General features: G+C 33.7%; 2 protein-coding genes across 3 annotated transcripts; one reads left to right on the forward strand and one right to left on the reverse strand.

The window, feature by feature from the left end:
• Window positions 1-6,585: 6,585 nt before the first annotated feature.
• Window positions 6,586-10,044, forward strand: LOC133310189 (serine/threonine-protein kinase BRI1-like 2). Its single transcript, XM_061511089.1, has one exon. It carries the CDS (start codon window positions 6,613-6,615, stop codon window positions 10,018-10,020), a length of 3,408 nt encoding a protein of 1,135 aa, XP_061367073.1. The 5' UTR covers window positions 6,586-6,612; the 3' UTR covers window positions 10,021-10,044.
• Window positions 10,045-17,568: 7,524 nt separating this feature from the next.
• Window positions 17,569-20,045, reverse strand: LOC133310195 (zinc finger protein SHOOT GRAVITROPISM 5). 2 transcript variants are annotated; one of them, XM_061511096.1, is made up of 3 exons: window positions 19,810-20,045; window positions 19,313-19,712; window positions 17,569-18,448 (listed from the first exon to the last, which is right to left on the reverse strand). In XM_061511096.1, exons 1-3 carry the CDS (start codon window positions 19,928-19,930, stop codon window positions 17,695-17,697), a joined length of 1,275 nt encoding a protein of 424 aa, XP_061367080.1. In that variant the 5' UTR covers window positions 19,931-20,045; the 3' UTR covers window positions 17,569-17,694. The 2 variants fall into 2 exon arrangements, with proteins under 2 accessions (XP_061367080.1, XP_061367081.1); XM_061511097.1 differs by having other exon boundaries at window positions 19,307-19,712.
• Window positions 20,046-20,269: the final 224 nt, after the last annotated feature.

Here is a 20,269-nt window from a genome sequence, read left to right on the forward strand (position 1 = left end):
AAGGGTGGATATGCATAGACCCACCTACATGTGCTAACAAACTCCATAATACTTAATTATTTATTAATTAAACGAGAGGCCGTGAGAATCGAACCTGTAATGTTGAGGCTCTGATTACATGTAAAGAACCAGATCAACACAAAATTTTAAGCTGTTGGATTGAAATAGTTCTTTACGCTCAAGCAAATATTTAATGTTTTAAAATTTTAAGAAAAATAATAATAACATGAGAAGGGATATTCATACTACCTCATTTTTCACTATCATCTACTATAACTATGTATTCTCAGGAATACATGGTTATAATATTAAAAAAAAAAAATTCTCTCTACGTCAGCTGACAGGTTTCCAATCAGAGAAAAAAAATAACTTTAATATTATAATTAGGAGAAAGATCCGTTTACAAATTTTTTTTTACAAATTTTTGCAATAACTTAGTGTACTTCCAGCAATATATAATGTAGTTTGTAAACAAAAAAATTGTAAATATAATCTTCCTCTTATAATTATTATGTAATTCCTAAAATACATAATTATAGTATATGGTAGTAGATAATATTAAAAAAATGAAATAATAGAATAGCCTCCTCTAATTAGATATATTGAATAATGTATCATTATTACACATCTGTAAGGAAATGTGTATAATTGTTCAAAGGCCCGCAAAACGTGCATAACATCTGTATGAGTCAAACTTTTTTTAAATTTGTGAAGGAATTTCAGGCTTTACATGCATGTTTGTGGTAGTGCTGAGAAGTGAGAACAATTCACTTTTAAAAACCAAAGTTATCCCATAATGTGGCCCTCGAAATGATTAACAATGGGTCACCATATTGAAAACTAATAATCATACTAATAATAATTATGACACAGTTTTTCTGTAACATCAAATTCTCACGGTCAAAATGTAATCCTTCTTCAGCATCAGAATAAGAAAGTGAGTTCTCTCTCTTCCCTCGTCCAAATGAACAGATATATTTATGTTACATTGTTACTTTATATATTCATTTTCGTTGCATAAAAATTTTAAAATTAAAGAAAAAAAAAGGAAGAGAAATAAAACCGTTATTGAAGTTTTATCTGTGATTATCAAACATTGATTTTCTATCGCGTGGTAGTGCTAACTTCGTTTCCTCTAATAATAATGCCAACCAAAGTGTATCATTTACTGTGTGATTCATTATGCAAATACTGTATAAACTTTAGAAAAAATATTTATGCAGTTAATGCAGATAAGTTATTTACATTTATTATCAAAATGACGTCATTTTAGTATTGAAATCTTAAAAAATTATAAATATAAAGACTATTATAACCCTGAAATAAATTAAAATTACAAAAATACCATAATTTCCGTCCCAGAACGATGTCGTATTGGGCTTACTGCAAATAATTTATTTGCAGTAACTGCAGAAAAAGCAAACCCATAAACTTTTAACTAATATTGGAAGTTCATACCATGAATCCATTCCTAAAATACATATTTTGTAATACAGTCAGAATTTGGGTGTATTTATACTTTGGATATGGAAAGGACATGTTGAAACTCGGAGTTAAGATTTATTCTTGGAAAGAAGATTGTGCATAAAGTTACTAGGTTTGGTCTAATAAGGAGGGATTTAGATAGTTTATATGTTCAATTCTTATAATAGTATAGAAAAAAAAAAGATTGTGGATAAAAATCCACATCTAAAACTTTTAAGTTCGAATTCTAAATATGCTGTTAAAATTTTGGTAGAGAAAATATTTCTCTCTTTATGGTGATGCTCAAGTTGACTGAATTAAGTAATTGATAAATAAATCTATTAAAAAAAACCCTCATATATCATAAGCTGAACCTGGACATTAAATTATATTTATATTGTGAGGTTAGTTGTTTGGACAGCAATTTACATAAAATTCTATTTCGATTAAGAAATTTTATTCCTTTATTCTATTAATGCAGAGATGTTAGAATTTGCTGCTTTGGGGGGATTATGCCTCCATTTCAGTGAGATCTAGCCAGATCTCTTAAGTAATTAGTGCCACTGCGACGACTATGGCTAAGTAATTGAGCAAGATCCGATATTCCAAAATCCAAACCTAAAACAATACTCCTATTAGATGCTGAAGATTATTGAATTTTTTTTTTTGGAAAGTCAAGATTATTGAAATTCTAATAAGTAACTTAAATCTTAGTTATATACACAGTAAACAATCTTAGGACTTGTATTTAAGATGTAAGTAACCCGTTAATTAGTCTTTTTCTTACAAGACTTCAATAAATTACTCAAAGACTAACCAAAAACCTAACATGAATATCGTCTATTGATTTGTAACTTTGAACTTCTCGAATATAGTATCAAGAGGTTAAATTTATGAGAATATTTTTAATACTTCCATAATATTAAAGACTCGGTTTATCGTTTATTCAAGTTAAAAAGTTATATTCATTTAATTGTGTTTATTTTAACGTAAATATTATTTTTCTGCCACAGAAAGAATAAATAGTATTTTCTGCTCAAACATTAAAAATTGAGTTTTTCTTTTCTTTTCTTTTTTTATTTTATAAAGTAATGGGACTCACTGATGTTTGTCTGTATAGAAAAATTCACTTATCAACTTTTACATAAGAAAATTAAACCCCTTATTTTAATTACTTCTGCCGCATGAATCTATTTTATTTTAGTAAATTACTTAAAATATGCTCTAAATTCACAATTCACAATTCACAAATCAAGATGATGAGAATCCGAAGACAATCCATGTTGCTGATCCTCCAAAGTTGAAGGACAGTTATGATGGTTAATCTTAATTGTTATTTATTTTACTAAATGACTAGAAGCTAAACTATAACAATTATCATTTTGGCCAAAGTTCAGAGGTATATTCATGCTAAAATGGGAAATTTTTGGAATTTAAAAGGAATTAGAAAGAAGAATATGAGTTAAAAAAAATCATATTTTAATAAAAGGGAGTACGAGTTGGTTCATTAAAGAAATTTCCGTATAAATGATGTTGTATCTGACACCCCTGATCCTATCTTGGACACTTGTCACTACGTAGTTGCTGAGTGCTTAACGGAATTCCCACAAACATAGTGGCAATGATGAAGTTGTGCGTAATTCACACCACCATATGTAGCGAAGTCAACATGTTTCTTGGGTCCGTCTATATGTAAAAGAAGCCTCAACAAAACAAGGTACACTTTCCCCACCGTATACACTCGCTTGGCTAAAGAATCATATTAATATTTAAAAAATAAATAAAAATTATATAAAAATAAAGGAAAAATATTTTCTTACATTGCATAAGAAGTTAATTATTATGTTGTGACTATTCGATTTGCGTGCAATTTTTTTTTCTTTTTTTCTTTTTAATAATTGTGGGGTCCACTATTAGTTAAGTCATAACATGAAAATTGAATTTTTATGCAACATGAGAAAATTAAACCTAAAAAATAAAAGGGATTAATATTTTTCTATCATATCAAATTATCTCCGATTTCGTTTTGAGATTTAAGTTTAAAAATAAAGGATATTTTTGTTGAGATATATAAAATCATTAATGTAACCTCACCCAACAGCTTAAGCTTTTGGGTTGAATTGGTTCTTTACATGGTATCAGAGCCTCGTGTCCCGGGTTCAAAATCTCGTCGCCCTCCACTTTCTCTTGAGTGGGCTCTCATGTGAGAGAACGTGTTGAGATATATAAAATCATTAATGTAACCTCAACCTCATCCAACAGCTTAAGCTTTTGGGTTGAATTAATTCTTTACAATTTTAATAAAATTCACGATATAAGGGATTAATATCGTTTCGAAATTGTGTTGAGATATATAGTCCCACATTGGTTGTATGTGCAACTAATGTAGAGTTTATAAGGCCTTGGGCACTCCCACCCTTTGAGCTAGCTTTTGGGGTGCTTATCCCAAAGTTCTTTACATGGTATCAGAGTCTCGCCGTCCCCCATTTTGTCTTGTGGCGTTTCTTAGCACAGGTAGGCTGAGCCTGTTGCATTGTCTACTCTTCAAGCCCAATGGGCTCTCGTGTATAAGCAACTAATGTGGAGTTTATCCTTGGGCACTCCCACTCCTTGAGCTAACTTTTGGGGTGGTGTATCCCAAGGTTCTTTACATGGTATCAGAGTCTCGCCGCCCCCCACTTTCTCTTGTGGCGTTTCTTAGCACAGGTAGGCTGGGCCTGTTGCATTGTCCACTTTTCAAGCCCAATGGGCTCTTGTGTGAGGGGGCGTGTTGAGATATATAGTATCACATTGGTTGTATGTGCAACTAATGTAGAGTTTATAAGGCCTTTGACACTCCCACCCTTTGAGTTAGCTTTTGGGTGGTGACCTCAAGGTTCTTTACAGTATAAGATAATTTTATTTTCGATAGCAGAAACACTTTTCTCATAAATAAAATCACTTTCCATAAAATTTAGGACTCTTAATTAACCGTTTTTCTGCCACAAATTGAAGAACATTTGGAAAATCCTTCTTGTGAATTGCAAATGTATTTTGGGGATTCCAATTTATTTGGGCAGTAACAATCGAATTGGTCTAATCTTTTAAAAGCTGTTGTAAAAGTACTTCATAATTAAATCTCTTTTTCTTTCTCACACACATTTAGTTTGCGCCTCTCTCTAAATTAATGTGACACATAAATAAGATATTAAATAACATGGGAGATTTAATTCTCTCCAATAAAGAAATTCACCACTTGCAGACACAAAATCTTGATTTGCTGATTCATAACAACTCAACAGGGATTCATTAAGCAGAATCTGCTAATTAGAGTATGTAACAAAGTTAAGACATGGTCCCAAACCCAGCTAAAAAGTCAAAAACTTTAAAGATTTATTAAGGTGGATTGAACCCAGTCACTATTTCAATAGTGAACAGTTAATATATGTAAGGGCCTCTGCCTCTGCTTGCAAAGGAAGAATGACAAAGGCGCAAAAGGGGGCATCATCACCTCCCATGCCATTAACACTGACCTCATTGATGTTGCTTCATGGTGGGCCTACATTTCTTTACTCTCCACCTATATATTTTTTTTCCCATGAAACATTCAACCATAACACACTATCATGAATTTCCCTTCAGATTTCAACACGTGGGACCCCTCACTAAAACATTTTCAATTCTTTTAAAGGCTATACAAATACAGTCCATATATAGTTCAAGTGCAACTGGTAAAGATTATCAAAGTGGTGTAGATGTAACAACAGAAACAATAAAAATAATAATAACAGTTCATGTTAATTTTTGCTTGCCTATTTATCAATCTAGCTGACCATGTATAGTGTAACATCCCAAGAGCTGTCAAGAGGTGACTTCCTGGGAAGTTTTCCCGGGAAGTGTGCGAGTGAGAACAAAGTACACTGAAAAGTCTCGTGTTAGTGAGTGGAGACAGTTATTAATTCTTGCAAGTGGTCGGGCGTTACAAGTGGTATCAGAGCAGAGCCTCTCTTCTAGTACGGTGTGGTTCGACCAGGCAGAAGCTGGTGGGCATGTAACATCCCAAGAGCTGGCAAGGGCAGGGAGTGATCGCCGGTGCGAAAGGGCACGGACAATGAGCGGCTCATGCCAAATCTTGTAGCTTGGGGGTTCATGAATGAATCGAATCAACACCCGAAAGAGAGGAATTCCAGAGACTGTGCTGGTATGGGACGGTACAGTTAGGAATGATTTATAAGAATTAATTGGTACTACCTATACTAACAAGATGCATCTACTTTTCAGTAGCCGGATCGGAAGAACTCTACAGTTAAACATGCTTGACTTGGAGCAATTCTGGGATGGGTGACCTCCTGGGAAGTTTTCCCGGAAAATATGCTAGTGAGGACAAAGCACACTGAAAATCTCGTGTTAGTGTGTGGGGACAGTGATTGATTGCAAGTGGATGTACTTTACATATAGCATCATGTTATATGCCAAAGGCCCAAAGCAGTAAGCAGCTATGCATGATTTGTCTTGAAGACATTTGTGCAAATACTAGGGAGAAACAGTGCTTCAAATCAGAAAACAACCAGATATAGTGCCAATATGATGTCCCCTAGTACCATGTGTGCTGCCACACATATATTTATATATCACACACAGATATATACATATATATAAGGGAAACATTCTCACGCTCTCTGACAGACAGTGACTATTGGATCAAGCACAGGCCAAGGTCACAGGTTTATTATTTTCTTTACACTATTAGCGCCGTTCTTTAGATATAGACCTTTGTCTGTGGGTCCCAAAACCCTTGACCAAAAGCCAAATCAATCCATTCACTAAATTCTCATTTCTCACTGTTCTCTCTGTGTCTCTATCTCTACTCTACACTGTTTATTATACCAACAAACTTGCAAGTACATACCCTCCACCACACACCACCTTATTCCTTCTCACGTTCCCTCCTTTCAATTTTTTATAAAACACATAAAGCAACTCCTTTTCACAAAGGTTTTGCCACAAGAAATTCCCATCATACTCACCACACTCACTGTGTCTTTCCTCTCTCTCTCTCTGCACACACACACACACACACATCATCATCACTCTATATCTCTCTTTCTCTCTGCTGATCTCTCTCTACCCAGACCTGTGTTCTGGCTTTGTACTATCTTGTTTTTCTCAATGGAGAACAACCCAGTTCAGCTTTTTCCTCATCTCACTGTAACACTCCTCCTTACTATGACTGTTTTGTTTCCTTTGACTAAGGAAGCTGCTGCAGTTTCTTCCATCAAGACTGATGCAGAGGGTCTTCTAATGTTCAAAAAGATGATTCAGAAGGATCCAGATAGAGTTTTGTCAGGGTGGCAGATAAATAGAAACCCATGCAGTTGGCATGGAGTGACTTGCACCCTAGGAAGAGTTACTCAGCTTGATCTTAGTGGGAATAGTAACCTTGCTGGGACTATTTCTTTTGATCCTCTGTCTTCTTTAGATATGTTATCCATTCTGAAATTGTCTTTGAATGTATTTTCTGTGAATTCTACTTCTTTGCTTCAGCTACCATATAGTTTGACACAGCTTGATCTATCCTTTGGTGGAGTTACAGGTCCTGTCCCTGAAAAACTTTTCTCCAAGTGTCCAAATCTTGTTGTTGTGAATCTTTCTTACAACAACTTGACAGGCCCTATTCCTGAATATTTCCTGCAAAATTCTGATAAACTGCAGGTCCTTGACCTCTCTTCCAACAATTTGACAGGGTCAATCTCTGGTCTGAAAATTGAGTGCAAGTCCTTGTTGCAACTTGATCTATCTGGAAACCATTTATCAGACTCATTTCCAATCTCTTTGTCAAACTGCACCAGCCTTCAAAATTTGGATTTAGCCAACAATTTCATTTCTGGTGAAATCCCAAAAGCTTTAGGTCAGCTGAACAAACTACAGACTTTGGATCTTTCCCACAATCAACTTACTGGCTGGATCCCTTCTGAATTTGGAAATGCTTGTGCATCTCTTTTAGAACTTAAACTTTCTTTCAACAACATCTCAGGCTCAATCCCCACTAGTTTCTCTTCTTGCACTTGGCTTCAACTTCTTGACATATCAAACAACAATATGTCAGGTCAATTACCAGATTCAATCTTTCAGAACTTTGGATCATTGCAGGAACTGCGGCTGGGAAATAATGCTATCTCAGGGCAATTTCCATCTTCAATATCTTCCTGCAAGAAATTGAGGATTGTGGATTTCAGCTCAAATAAAGTTTGTGGATCTATCCCCAGAGATATATGTCCAGGTGCAGCCTCACTTGAGGAACTGAGAATGCCAGATAATCTCATCACAGGAGAAATCCCAGCTGAACTGTCAAAGTGCTCACAACTGAAGACACTTGATTTTAGTCTGAACTATCTCAATGGTTCAATCCCTGATGAGCTTGGACAACTTGAAAACCTTGAGCAGCTAATAGCATGGTTCAATGACTTGGAAGGAAAGATTCCACCAAAGTTGGGCCAGTGCAGGAATCTTAAGGATCTCATACTGAATAACAATCGCCTCACTGGTGGAATTCCCATTGAGTTGTTCAATTGCAGCAATCTTGAATGGATATCACTGACAAGCAATGGACTCAGTGGTGAAATACCACGTGAGTTTGGCCTCTTGACAAGGTTAGCAGTTCTGCAGCTTGGAAATAACAGCTTCACAGGAGAGATACCAGAAGAGCTAGCACATTGCAGCAGTTTGGTGTGGTTGGACTTGAACAGCAACAAGCTCACTGGAGAGATCCCTCCTAGACTTGGCAGGCAGCAAGGAGCAAAATCATTGTTTGGGATCCTCTCAGGAAACACTTTGGTGTTTGTAAGAAATGTTGGAAACTCATGTAAAGGAGTTGGAGGTTTGTTAGAATTCTCTGGAATTAGACCTGAAAGGCTCTTGCAGGTTCCAACATTGAGGACTTGTGATTTCACAAGACTCTATTCTGGTGCTGTCCTCAGCCTGTTTACCAAGTACCAGACTTTGGAGTATCTTGATCTCTCCTACAATGAGCTTCGTGGAAAAATCCCAGAAGAATTTGGAGATATGGTGGCTCTACAGGTTCTTGAATTATCTCACAATCAGCTATCTGGAGAAATCCCTTCATCACTTGGCAAGCTCAAAAATTTGGGTGTGTTTGATGCATCACACAATAGACTTCAGGGTCATATCCCTGACTCTTTCTCAAACCTCTCATTCTTAGTGCAAATTGATCTGTCTAACAATGAGTTAACTGGGCAAATCCCATCCAGGGGACAACTAAGTACACTCCCAGCTACACAGTATTCAAACAACCCTGGTCTTTGTGGTGTTCCATTGCCTGATTGCAAGAATGACAACATCCAATCCATAACAAATCCAAGTGATGATGTTGGCAAAGGAGGCCATAGATCAGCAACTGCATCATGGGCAAACAGCATTGTCATGGGAATCCTCATTTCTGTTGCTTCTATATGTATTTTAATAGTGTGGGCAATTGCAATGCGCGTAAGGAGGAGGGAGGCTGAGGAAGTCAAGATGCTTAATAGCTTGCAAGCATCCCATGCTGCTACAACATGGAAAATTGACAAAGAGAAAGAGCCCTTAAGCATTAATGTTGCAACATTTCAGAGGCAGCTTAGGAAGCTCAAATTCTCACAGTTGATTGAAGCAACCAATGGCTTCTCAGCAGAAAGTCTTATAGGGTGTGGTGGTTTTGGGGAAGTGTTCAAGGCCACACTCAAGGACGGGTCAAGTGTTGCAATAAAGAAGCTCATTCGACTGAGTTGTCAGGGTGATCGAGAATTCATGGCTGAGATGGAAACCTTAGGGAAGATCAAGCATAGAAACCTTGTCCCTTTATTGGGATACTGCAAAGTAGGAGAAGAGAGGCTACTTGTTTATGAATACATGGAGTATGGAAGCCTAGAAGAGATGCTTCATGGGAGAGTAAAGACACGTGATCGACGAATTTTAACATGGCAAGAAAGGAAGAAGATTGCAAGAGGTGCTGCCAAAGGACTTTGTTTCCTGCACCACAATTGCATCCCACACATCATCCATAGAGACATGAAATCAAGCAATGTGCTACTTGACCATGAAATGGAGTCCAGGGTGTCAGATTTTGGAATGGCAAGACTAATAAGTGCCCTTGATACACATCTTAGTGTAAGCACACTAGCAGGAACACCTGGATATGTTCCACCAGAGTACTACCAAAGTTTCAGGTGCACTGCCAAGGGAGATGTTTACTCATTTGGGGTTGTAATGTTGGAACTTCTTAGTGGCAAACGCCCTACTGATAAGGAGGACTTTGGTGACACTAACTTGGTGGGGTGGGCCAAAATGAAGGTACGTGAAGGGAAACAGATGGAAGTAATTGACTCTGACTTGCTTTTGGCAACTCAAGGAACAGATGATGAATCAGAAGCCAAAGAAGTGAAAGAGATGGTCAGATATTTGGAGATTACTTTGCAGTGTGTTGATGACTTGCCTTCCAGAAGGCCAAACATGTTGCAGGTAGTGGCCATGCTGAGAGAGCTTATGCCTGGATCAACTGAAGGAAGCAGCAACAGTGCTTGAACAATATTATTGTCCATAATTATTATGACAAGTGAGGGAAGATAAATATGAGGATTGTAAGATTTTCTCTGCATTTGTTACTGAGTTTATTGTGCCTAGTGTTTCTCCATTTGTTGTGTTATTTAGTCTTTATTGTCAGTAATACAATGTAACTTTCACCAATAGTAACAATTGGAGTAATCTACATGTGAAATCAGAACCAAGAGACTCATCAAAATCAAGCTGATATGTCCAATCAATTAAGGCAATTCACCAATCACACAGGTGATATGAAAATTAATGATGACTTACTAATTCAACATGCTGAGGGAAATTCAACTTATAACAATCTTTGAATCCAGCATATGGAAAGCTACACTATAGATTTGAGGGAAAAATTGAGGCATTCTTAAGAAAATATGGCTTGAGTTTGACTGCACTGGATTAGCCTCTAATTTTCTCAAACAAGGAGTTAGTTCAGTTGATAAGGATCGAATGAATCACTTTGCTTAGGTTTGATTATTACTACCAGCGAGTTCCTCCTTGATAAGCAATTTTAAATACACGTAAGTCTATGTTGAGGCATGGGACAATACTCTTAAATATTTTATGTCAAATATAAAAACTGTATGTTTTCTGATTGTTATATACATAATTCTCATGGAAATATAACCTACCATCAAAATGCGTCAAAATAATTTGGGAGGATTATTATTTAGTTCTAAGTCGGGCTTCGTGTTCTAGTTTGATGTCTATTAACTTTATTTTTTAATGTTGTTTATATAAAAATCATAACAAAAATGTAATGTGAAGAGTGATTATGTTATTAAAAAAATATTTAGGAAAAACCTTAACCGAACAACCACTCTTATACAAAATAAAAATAATTCTAAATCCTCCCTATAAATTTTCCTAATTATTAAATGAAGAAAATATTGAAATCTTCTTAATTATTAAATAAAGTATTATATGCTTTTTCTATTTTTCTAGATATATACTAAATCTTTATTTAATATTTTCTTTATTCAGTATTAGGAGAATGTTAAATTTTAAAAAGCTGAAAAAATAAACATATTTTTTTAATAAATTTATTACGAAGAGTAATTATTAAAATGACAAAAAAAAATTAAGAATAATATCTGAAAGTAACAAATTGAACATATATGTTTCAGGAGGATACTGGATACACACCTGCGCTTAAAAAGTAAAAAGGCAAGTCAAACGGGCCGAAGCATTCGTAACTTCAAGACAAGGTCCAGGATAAAGCCCACAAAAATATTGTAATATTTCATAAAAATAATAGTAATTTATAATAATAATATTAAATGATAAATTATTAATTATATATATATATATATATATGGTTTTAATGTTTCTAAAGTGAATGTAGATAAGTTATCTACATTCGCTCCCAAAACGATGTCTTTTAAGTTGAAAAATTAAAAAATTATAATAAAAAAGATTATTATAATCCTGAAATAAAATTAATATGAGAAATGTTAATCCCTATTTATTACTCAAAATAATTCACAATCAAAATTTTACAGGTTCTTTTTAAGTGATTTTTTTGTCGAAAGTTAATCAAAATCGAACATAGGTTGCAATATTTTATTAATAATTTTAATAAAACCATAATAGTGACCAAGTGAGGAAATCCTTGTCATTAATTATAATACTTTTCATGTATATTTTTATATCCATACTATTATAAAGAGTTTTAATGTCCAATTTAAATTAGCAGATGGCTAGATTCCAGTTTTAACTTCTTACGTAAATACATATTCCTCGGATCGGAGAACAACATCTATTTCTCCGACATCTTACCGCAGGGGGATGCCTATATATATAATATATTCATATTTGCAGCTTACGAATGACTCGGATTGGCGTAATCACTTTTTCTCAAGTCTTTCATGTTTGTATATTAATTAATGCAACACTGTAATCCATACAAATTAATATCGGCAATGAATAAAAGGTAGATTAATTAGAACTAGATTTATGTTCTTGCAATAACTTTGTTGGGCTTAAGTATTTAAGAAAAACCCAAACAAATACTAGGTGTTTTTTTTTTTCCCTCTAACCTCTCTATATATTCTATTTATAAGGCTCATCAGCCAACATAAAAAAGAAAAAAGAGATACAACGCATGAGAAAAAGAATTCATATCTCTAAGAAGTAATGTCAAAAGACTCCTTAGCATAAATAATGCATAAGTATGATACAGTATGTTTTGACAATAAGTAGTCTCATGTATGTTATATTTTGTAACAAGCCAGATATTTGTCACATAGTAGGAGTAGAGCGCGGTACAAATCCAATTCCTGGAGAACTCTAAATAGTTGTTAAGCATATACTTAAATATATTTGAAGAATGAGAGATTATATGCTAGTCTTTTCTAATGGGAGTTTTAAAACCATAGGTTAGACAGACTCAACTTTCTAAGGAAATATTGACTCAAGTTGATTTCAAGTTGTGGTTTGCACTTAAACTAAGATAGTATTAAAGGTAGACTTAGCAGACCCTTTTACCAAAGAGTTTTTCTGAACATGCATTCGAGAGGTATGTTACTTCTTTAATTCTTATAAGGATCCCAGACTTGTATCAAGCGAATGTAAGATATCATTTTATTTATGCTCGTAGAGCATGACAATGTAACAATGTTGTCCTTTCTTTGAATTTTTTAGAAATGTTGTATTATTCATTATTCATGTGCATAGCGTTACAAACATAAAGGTCTAGATTAATTAAGGAGTATATAATCATTTGGATGCATTCATGGAGGACATAATCATAGGATCTTACAATTAAAGAATAAGTTCATAACTATTAATTAAGTTAGGTGTTATATTTAGGCTGTAATATTTTATGAAATGATTTGTTCGAATCATTATAAAATAGTGGTGTTAATTAATATTAATATTAAAAGGACCAAGAATAGATTTGATATTGTATAAAAAGAAGAAGAATAGATTTGATAAAGGTGAATTTATGTCATAGGATGTCAAATCTCCAATTAACAATAGTTATGTTATTATTCTTAATCCTAAGTTTATATAAATATGTAATTGAATAGTTTTTATTTTTTAATTTTCCAACGGGTGAGATTCAATCTAACGACCAATAACTCGACATTTCAGGAATAAGATTTATTTGATTATTGGTATTTATAAAATAAATAAAATAAAATTTGTATGAAATATTCTCTTGATGTGTTTCCGTACTTGTATATCAAAGACACTGACCAGTACATATGATTCATTTCAAAAACTATTACAATCAAGAGAATAAATGTTTGATTAAGTGAGAAAATTATCAATACTTTACAAAGGAGTAATGCATATTCATGCTATTGGTATTATTAATCGGAGTTGAACTTTGGGATTTTAGTAGTGTAAGACTAAATTAGATAATCATTTGTTGATTATTAAGAGCCTTGATTAATAATAGATGGTGGATCTCAAGACTAAAAGTGGTCGGACGTATCTTAGTCTACAAGCTTATGAATAAGACTAGTGAGTTACATGATCTCAGTCTTTGGGCTCATGTATGTACTCAATAGCAACTGGAAAATTGTTGAAATTATGCTCTTGCAATAGCCTTATTAGGCTTAAGAAGGCTCGTGTATGACCAAATAAAGAATGAGATTTTCTTTAAGAAGACCTAAGTTTTCTTCTTGCCTCCCTGTATATTCTATTCATAAGTCTCATAAGTCATGATCAGAAAAAGATAGAAATCCTAATGCCTGCACACTCTCACATCACTTCTCAAGAATAGTTTGGAACAGTGTTATTAGACCCGGCTCGAACCGGCCAGGTCGACTCGAAACCTGGTGAATCGGTCATCTAACTGATTCTAATAAAGTATAAGATCAGCCGTATATCAGACCCACTGAAAACCGGTTCTAACTAGTCGAGTTTTATCAAAATCGGTGACCCGGTTGTTTCATCAAAACCAGAGAGTCATGCATTTTTATAAAAAATTAAAAAAACAAAAACAAAAATCAAAGTTGTCTTGTCTTGTTTTAAAAAGTGTGGAACCCTTTTCAAAAAATTTGTAATTTTGTTTGCTTGAAATATACTCTCCTATAGTGACAACTTCTAAGACTGAAGCAATTTGAGAAATAGTAGATTAAGAGAATGTGACATATTGATTCCTTACAAATCCATTTTCATAGGAAGAGTTGTTGGTAAATGTCTTATAATTACTAGACATGGTTAGTTGCGGATATTTGGTAGAGGAATTATATGTGGTTACCTGATACTTGAATTTTCTTTTTTCTTTGTTTATTTCTTTTAAAATATATTATATGTGGTTATCATATACGACTTTCTTTTATCCCTACAAAAATTATTTGTACATGTATTTAAGCATTTTTATGCACAAATATAGGTTTTTATGTAGTAACTTGGGTCATGTAGTTCAACTAGTGACTCACTTGAACGAGTGATTCAATAACTCAATACTTCAGCCGCATCAATAAGTAGGTTGGGTCTGATAACATTGGTTTGGAAGGTCGATATATACATGCCGAGAGTAACTTACCAAGAGAAGAACTTATAAAGGATAACGAGATTTCTTGCTGGTCGATACTTCAAAAAAAAAAAAAAAAAAACTCACAAATGACAAGGAGGTTTATTGCACATTTACGCTTAGCAAAGGTTCATCATTTATGATTGTTAGATGATGATGATTCGTTATCATACAAACAAATTTTATTTTACACGCTTTCACCGATCCAATTTTTCCTTTAGGTAAAATACTTGGATAATTTAGATGCAGATATAAATTCAGGTTTTATTATCATTATTATTAAAAATTTAAATAAAAAATAAAATCCTTGGGTAAGATATGAACATTTTTTTTTTAAATATTTCAATCGGTATTCCTTCGCGACTAGTCCGATTCGGAACGAATCTCGAAATTAAAATTTTAAATTCCCTGTCAAATGAGTTATGAACATTTGAAATTATAATTTAATAATGCCAGAAAAAATAATTTAATAAAAAAATTATCTACTACGGTGAACCAAAAGGGAAAGGAGTGCGTTAAAAGGTGGGGATTGGGGAAAGAGGTGCACGTGGTCCCAAACATTAGATATGATTAACAGGGTAACCTCGTTGGAGCGCCCTCCCTGTCTGCCTTCCCTTTTGCTTTGGTTTGAATTGTCAAGAACAATCACGAACACCACCACACTCATTTTCCCTCCTCCTTTTCAGATATATTTATGTAATATTTATTTTTAATATAATTTATACAAAAAAATAATAACTTACTATTTATAGGTATAATTGTTTTTAAATTGGTATGCGTATGTGTTTCTGATATGATATCATGAAACTAGTATGGCATAAAATTGAAAATAATCATTATGCATATAAAGGCTAAAAATAAAATATTTTCACATTGATATCTGATAATTATTTTTAATTTTATCTTTGTATTTCATCTTGTAACTCTAACAGGTTACTTTAGATTTATTTATTTAATATTATCACGTTAATAGTTTTTTACATATTATTATTAAATATCTAAATGCGAAATAGTTCTAAATATAACATTAGCTAGATGTAGTTTGATTATAAAATATTACAACAAATAATATAATAAATAAAAACTAAAAATAACAGAAAATAAAATTTAATTAAATTTTTTAAATTAAAAATTATTTAAATTATATTTTAATCTGATTTATTTTCTAAATCAAATTTTTATTAAACAAACATATATTTATATTATTTTTGAAAGCTTAAGAATAATATTTTTATAGATAAATATACATTATAATGAAGTTAAACCCTTGTGTATATTGAAAAAACTGTTTGTCATTTTAAATGATATAAAATTATGTCATTTTAAATGACATAACATTATGTCATTTTAAGAGAGATAGACACAAAAAATATTTTTTTTATTTAAAATTTAAATTAAAAAAAACTCACTCACTTTTCCTTCCATTATTTCCATTCTTTGTATTTATCTCTCTTAAAATGACATAATTTATGTCATTTAAATCACAAACACCAAATCCATCATTTATATATGCTAAAAATTCAAGAAGTAAATCTACTGGTTAAAAAGATATGATTTCAAACTTACGAAGGTGATAAAAACAATAATGATGATGAAGAAGAAGTAAAAAGGCCAATATCTCTGAAAAAAAAAAAAGGGGTATTGACTCTACAAAGTAAAGCTTGACCTAATATTTTTGTTTTCTTTCAAATTTGGACAACATAGAGGTTCCTTTCCAAATTCCAAAAGGGAAACGTCCATTTTCTAATTTAAAATAAGAGAAATCATTTTCTTATTCTACATTGTAGCAAAAATAATATTACAAATGAGATTCACAAATAAAAAAAAAAAAAAAAGATGAAATACACCTCGATTTTATATGTGTATAGAAATTTAACTTTTCTCGTATGAAAGGATAGAAATATAACCATTTAAAACAATGAAATGGCTTCCATGGTATTTTGCACCTAAAATAATGAAAAAGCTACTGTACCCCCCCTATGCTGCTGACACTACCCCTCCCCCTGCCCTGTTAAAAGTATGTGCGTCTTTAGAGCCTTATGTTGCGTTTGTTTATGCTGAGAGGGACGAGTGCCTGTGCACAACCATTTCAACTGTGGCACTGAAAAACATGGTGTTTATATATATATATATATATGTGCATTTAAAAGGAACACATATGCAATGAAAACGACCCCTCCATCTCTCACCTCTATTCCTTTCTGTTTTCCCACATTGAATTCGATCTCAAAAGGGAGATACTGCCCCCTTTGTTTCTTATACACAGAAAATGGTCCCCAACCATTGCTATCATTCACCCAGATGAATGTCACATGTGTCATTCATTTAATATAACCTGAAGGGTCCATATTCACAAGCATACTGACATATCAAACATCATACTTTAGTCCAGCAACATTAATAACATTGTCTCTTTTTTTTCTGATATCCATATTAAACAATTCTCCTTTTTTTCCTCACCACATGCATGCATTGCCTCTTATTGTATAATCCGTATAATCCAAACCGGATATTTCCAGATATAATCGACCTCGGAAGACAATTGTGATTGTTGTTATAGATAACCTCACACTATGACTAGTTTCTCTCAAATTTTTCTTAGTCTAATCCGGAATTAGAATATAAATTTCTGCTCAAACTAATGCTGTTTTCTAGTTACTATTTAAGCCACAAGTAAGTGGTACCAAACCAGGATTCTGAATTAGTATATAATTTTTTTTTCGAGAAGAAAAATATAAAGTACTCATAAAACGCTATTAAGCTTTAACTGTCATCCAATAACAACAATTGGATAAATTGCCCATGATGTAATTACGTTAGGCATAAGGGTAAAGCTAACTTAGCATGATCTTGAATTTTTCATATAACAGATGAACACCGAATATGTCAAATGAACAAAACAAGTTACAACTCACCTTTAATCAAACCTTCAACAATTGTCAGAATCAAACTCCTAATAAACACTGCATCTCAACAGCAATATTAATAAAGAATGTGAACTTTCTTTAAATAATACAAATCTCAGCTAGAGTCAAGAGCCAAAAAAAAATAAAAGAAATAAAAAAAAAAAGGAAGGAAAAAGAATCAGAAAAGAACTTCTTGTGGTTAACGTTTCCAGCAATATTGTCTTTCCCTTAGGCAGATTTTGGTTACTGTATATGTCATTCTGCTTCCCCTTCTGTGGTGGCTGAGGACATATAACTCATTACAATGGATGTCTCTTCTGATGGAACCCCAGCAGTTGAAGATTGGAACTGTTGCTTGCAAGATTGGCACGTTATTTCCATAACGGTGGAGCTTATCTTCTTAATGGCTTGCTTTCTCAAAGCTTCAGCTTTTCCAAGCTCACTTTGTGCTTGTTTCCTTATCCTTTTGGCATTCTCAAACTCAAGTTCAGCTATCTCAATTTGACGTTTAGCTTCTCGTCTAGCCTCTTCTGCATAAGCATTTTCTGCCATGGCCAACTTGAGTTCTTCACCAGCAAACTCTTTCAAACTCGCTACTTCCAATGTGGAATCATTCACATGCATTTCTGCAGCTGGTGGGCTCCTATTTGTTTCTGACCCTGGTCTCTCTGATTCACTTGCTTTGTCATTACTACATGAACCTATTGAAAGTTTCAAGTGGGTTTCAAAGTTTTCCTTTGAGTTTCTTTTTTCTTGAGAATTTATTGAAGAAGGTAAGAGCTGAAGTTCTAAGTTATGCTGGTTATTCGTGGTGCTGAGCTTATTGTGTATCTGATCAACTGGTTTTAGCAGTGGTAGTCCTTGCAATGGGGTTATGCTAAAATTTGCCTCACTAGATGGACTTGTGCTTGAAGCTGTTCGAGAAGAGCAAGCAGGTTGAAGTGCTTGTAACTCTGGCCTGTATTGCCGGACAGTGCAGGCATCTTGATGTTCTATGAAACTCTCAACCCTGATAGGACAAAAGTTTATGTTACTATAACAGATAATATATTAGATTAGATTATGATATATGTAAATATATATGTTATGGCTTCATCTTATTGTCTCTGAATAAGTAGTGGCTAGGGAAGATTAACTTGGTTTCATGTAGTGCTTATAAATCAAACATAAAGCAATATAAAAATTAATCAATCAAAGATCTGGTCTTTGGATTATGTGGGTAAGTTCAAATTGAAAAGTATAATTAATGAATAAAATAAGACACAGAGTGATCAAATGGGGTGAAACCAAGAAAAAGAAAAAGAAAAAGAAAATGTTCCATCCTATATATCTGTTTATTGGGTATCTTGTTTAGTTTAACAATAAAAATGCGGAGATATACTGATACACTATCGTTAAAATTAAAGCAGCCATTGGCTCACCTAGAATGAGGTGGATCAGGTGTGTATGTACTATTCATAAGATGTGCTTATGAATTTGAAAATTGTCAACTTATGTTTTAGAATTTCGAAAATAAAGAATTGATATACTAATATAACCTCAAAGAAGATGGAAAATCTTTTATATGAAAGGTATCTGAGAACTACGAAAAAATAAAAATAAAAATCTCTCTACCATCCTTGTAACTAGTTTTTTAGGGTTTGACTTCCAATGAAGCTGCAGAAGAACAATGATCTATATATATAAAACTTAAGAAGTAAAATAATAATAAAAATTTGGTTTCCCGTTAAGAATAAAAACAATAACTCAGCAGGGGCTGAATCTGATGAGCCACACACACAAACCGAGAAAGAGAGAGAGAAAGTTGAAAACTTAGAATGGACATAGTATGTGTGTGTGAGAGAGAGAAGTGTAGAAGAGGGAAAACAGAAACCTGGAAAAGACACGGCCACAGTCACACGAATGGCCTCTGGTGCCACAGGTTTTGATGTGTGCTTTGTAATCAGATTGAACTGCATACCCTTTTGAGCACTTGTCACAAACCCACTGCTTATGATTGCTATGCTTCCTTCTGAAGTGCTTCTTGATTCCAACAAGGTCACCAAGGGCATGACATGGATCATGGTGCAAACAGCTTGACTCTGGGCAAACAAACACCCTCCTCTTCTGCCCTTGTGTTTCCCTTTTCAGCAATTTCCATGGTACCTTATGCCTTCTCCTATGCATTTGAAGGTTCTGGTCTCTCTGAAAACCTTGGTTGCAGATCTCACACACATACCTGTCAGATTCCAGTAAGGTCTTGGGTGAGAGAGACACAACCTCAGCACCTGGATCTGCATATATACAAAGGAGATTATAAATAAAAGCTTGAAACTTAAGGGAAGAAAAAAAGGAAACTTTTTATTTTTATTTTTTCTGTAGCTATCTTACCAGGTGTGCCTGCTGGTCTTCTTTTTCTTTTGTTAGCTGCTCCATTTTCATTTTCTGATAATGCAAAGGGGGAATCAGAAGAAGATGGTGGTGCATCACAAGAGGCACTGTTGTCTAACATGGGTGGAATTTTTTTGTGTGTGCTTTGAGGAATATATGTTGAGAAAGCTTAAACACAGTTAATTCCCACAAACCAGATAGTACTGGTGTGGAGACTTTGTAATAGTGTAGTGGGTTTCAGCTTTACTCGTAGAAAGAAAATGAGAAATGATAGTGGCAACAACAGAAGGGAAAAGAGATAGAAAGAGAGAGAGAAAAAGAGGAAAAAAAGTTATTGCTTTATGTAATCAGCTTTCTTTAAGGCTTTTTCTTTGCCCACGAGCTTTCTTGCTTTGTTGTTTTGTTTCATTGACCCTTCACCTCGAGCGGGTAAGGTTGAAACTTGAAAGCCAAATTCTTG

This window comes from Gastrolobium bilobum, unplaced genomic scaffold, assembly GCF_033153095.1.
Source record: "Gastrolobium bilobum isolate Gb01-03AN ecotype WA unplaced genomic scaffold, APGP_CSIRO_Gbil_v1 utg8584, whole genome shotgun sequence".
Classification (NCBI taxonomy): Eukaryota; Viridiplantae; Streptophyta; class Magnoliopsida; order Fabales; family Fabaceae; genus Gastrolobium; species Gastrolobium bilobum.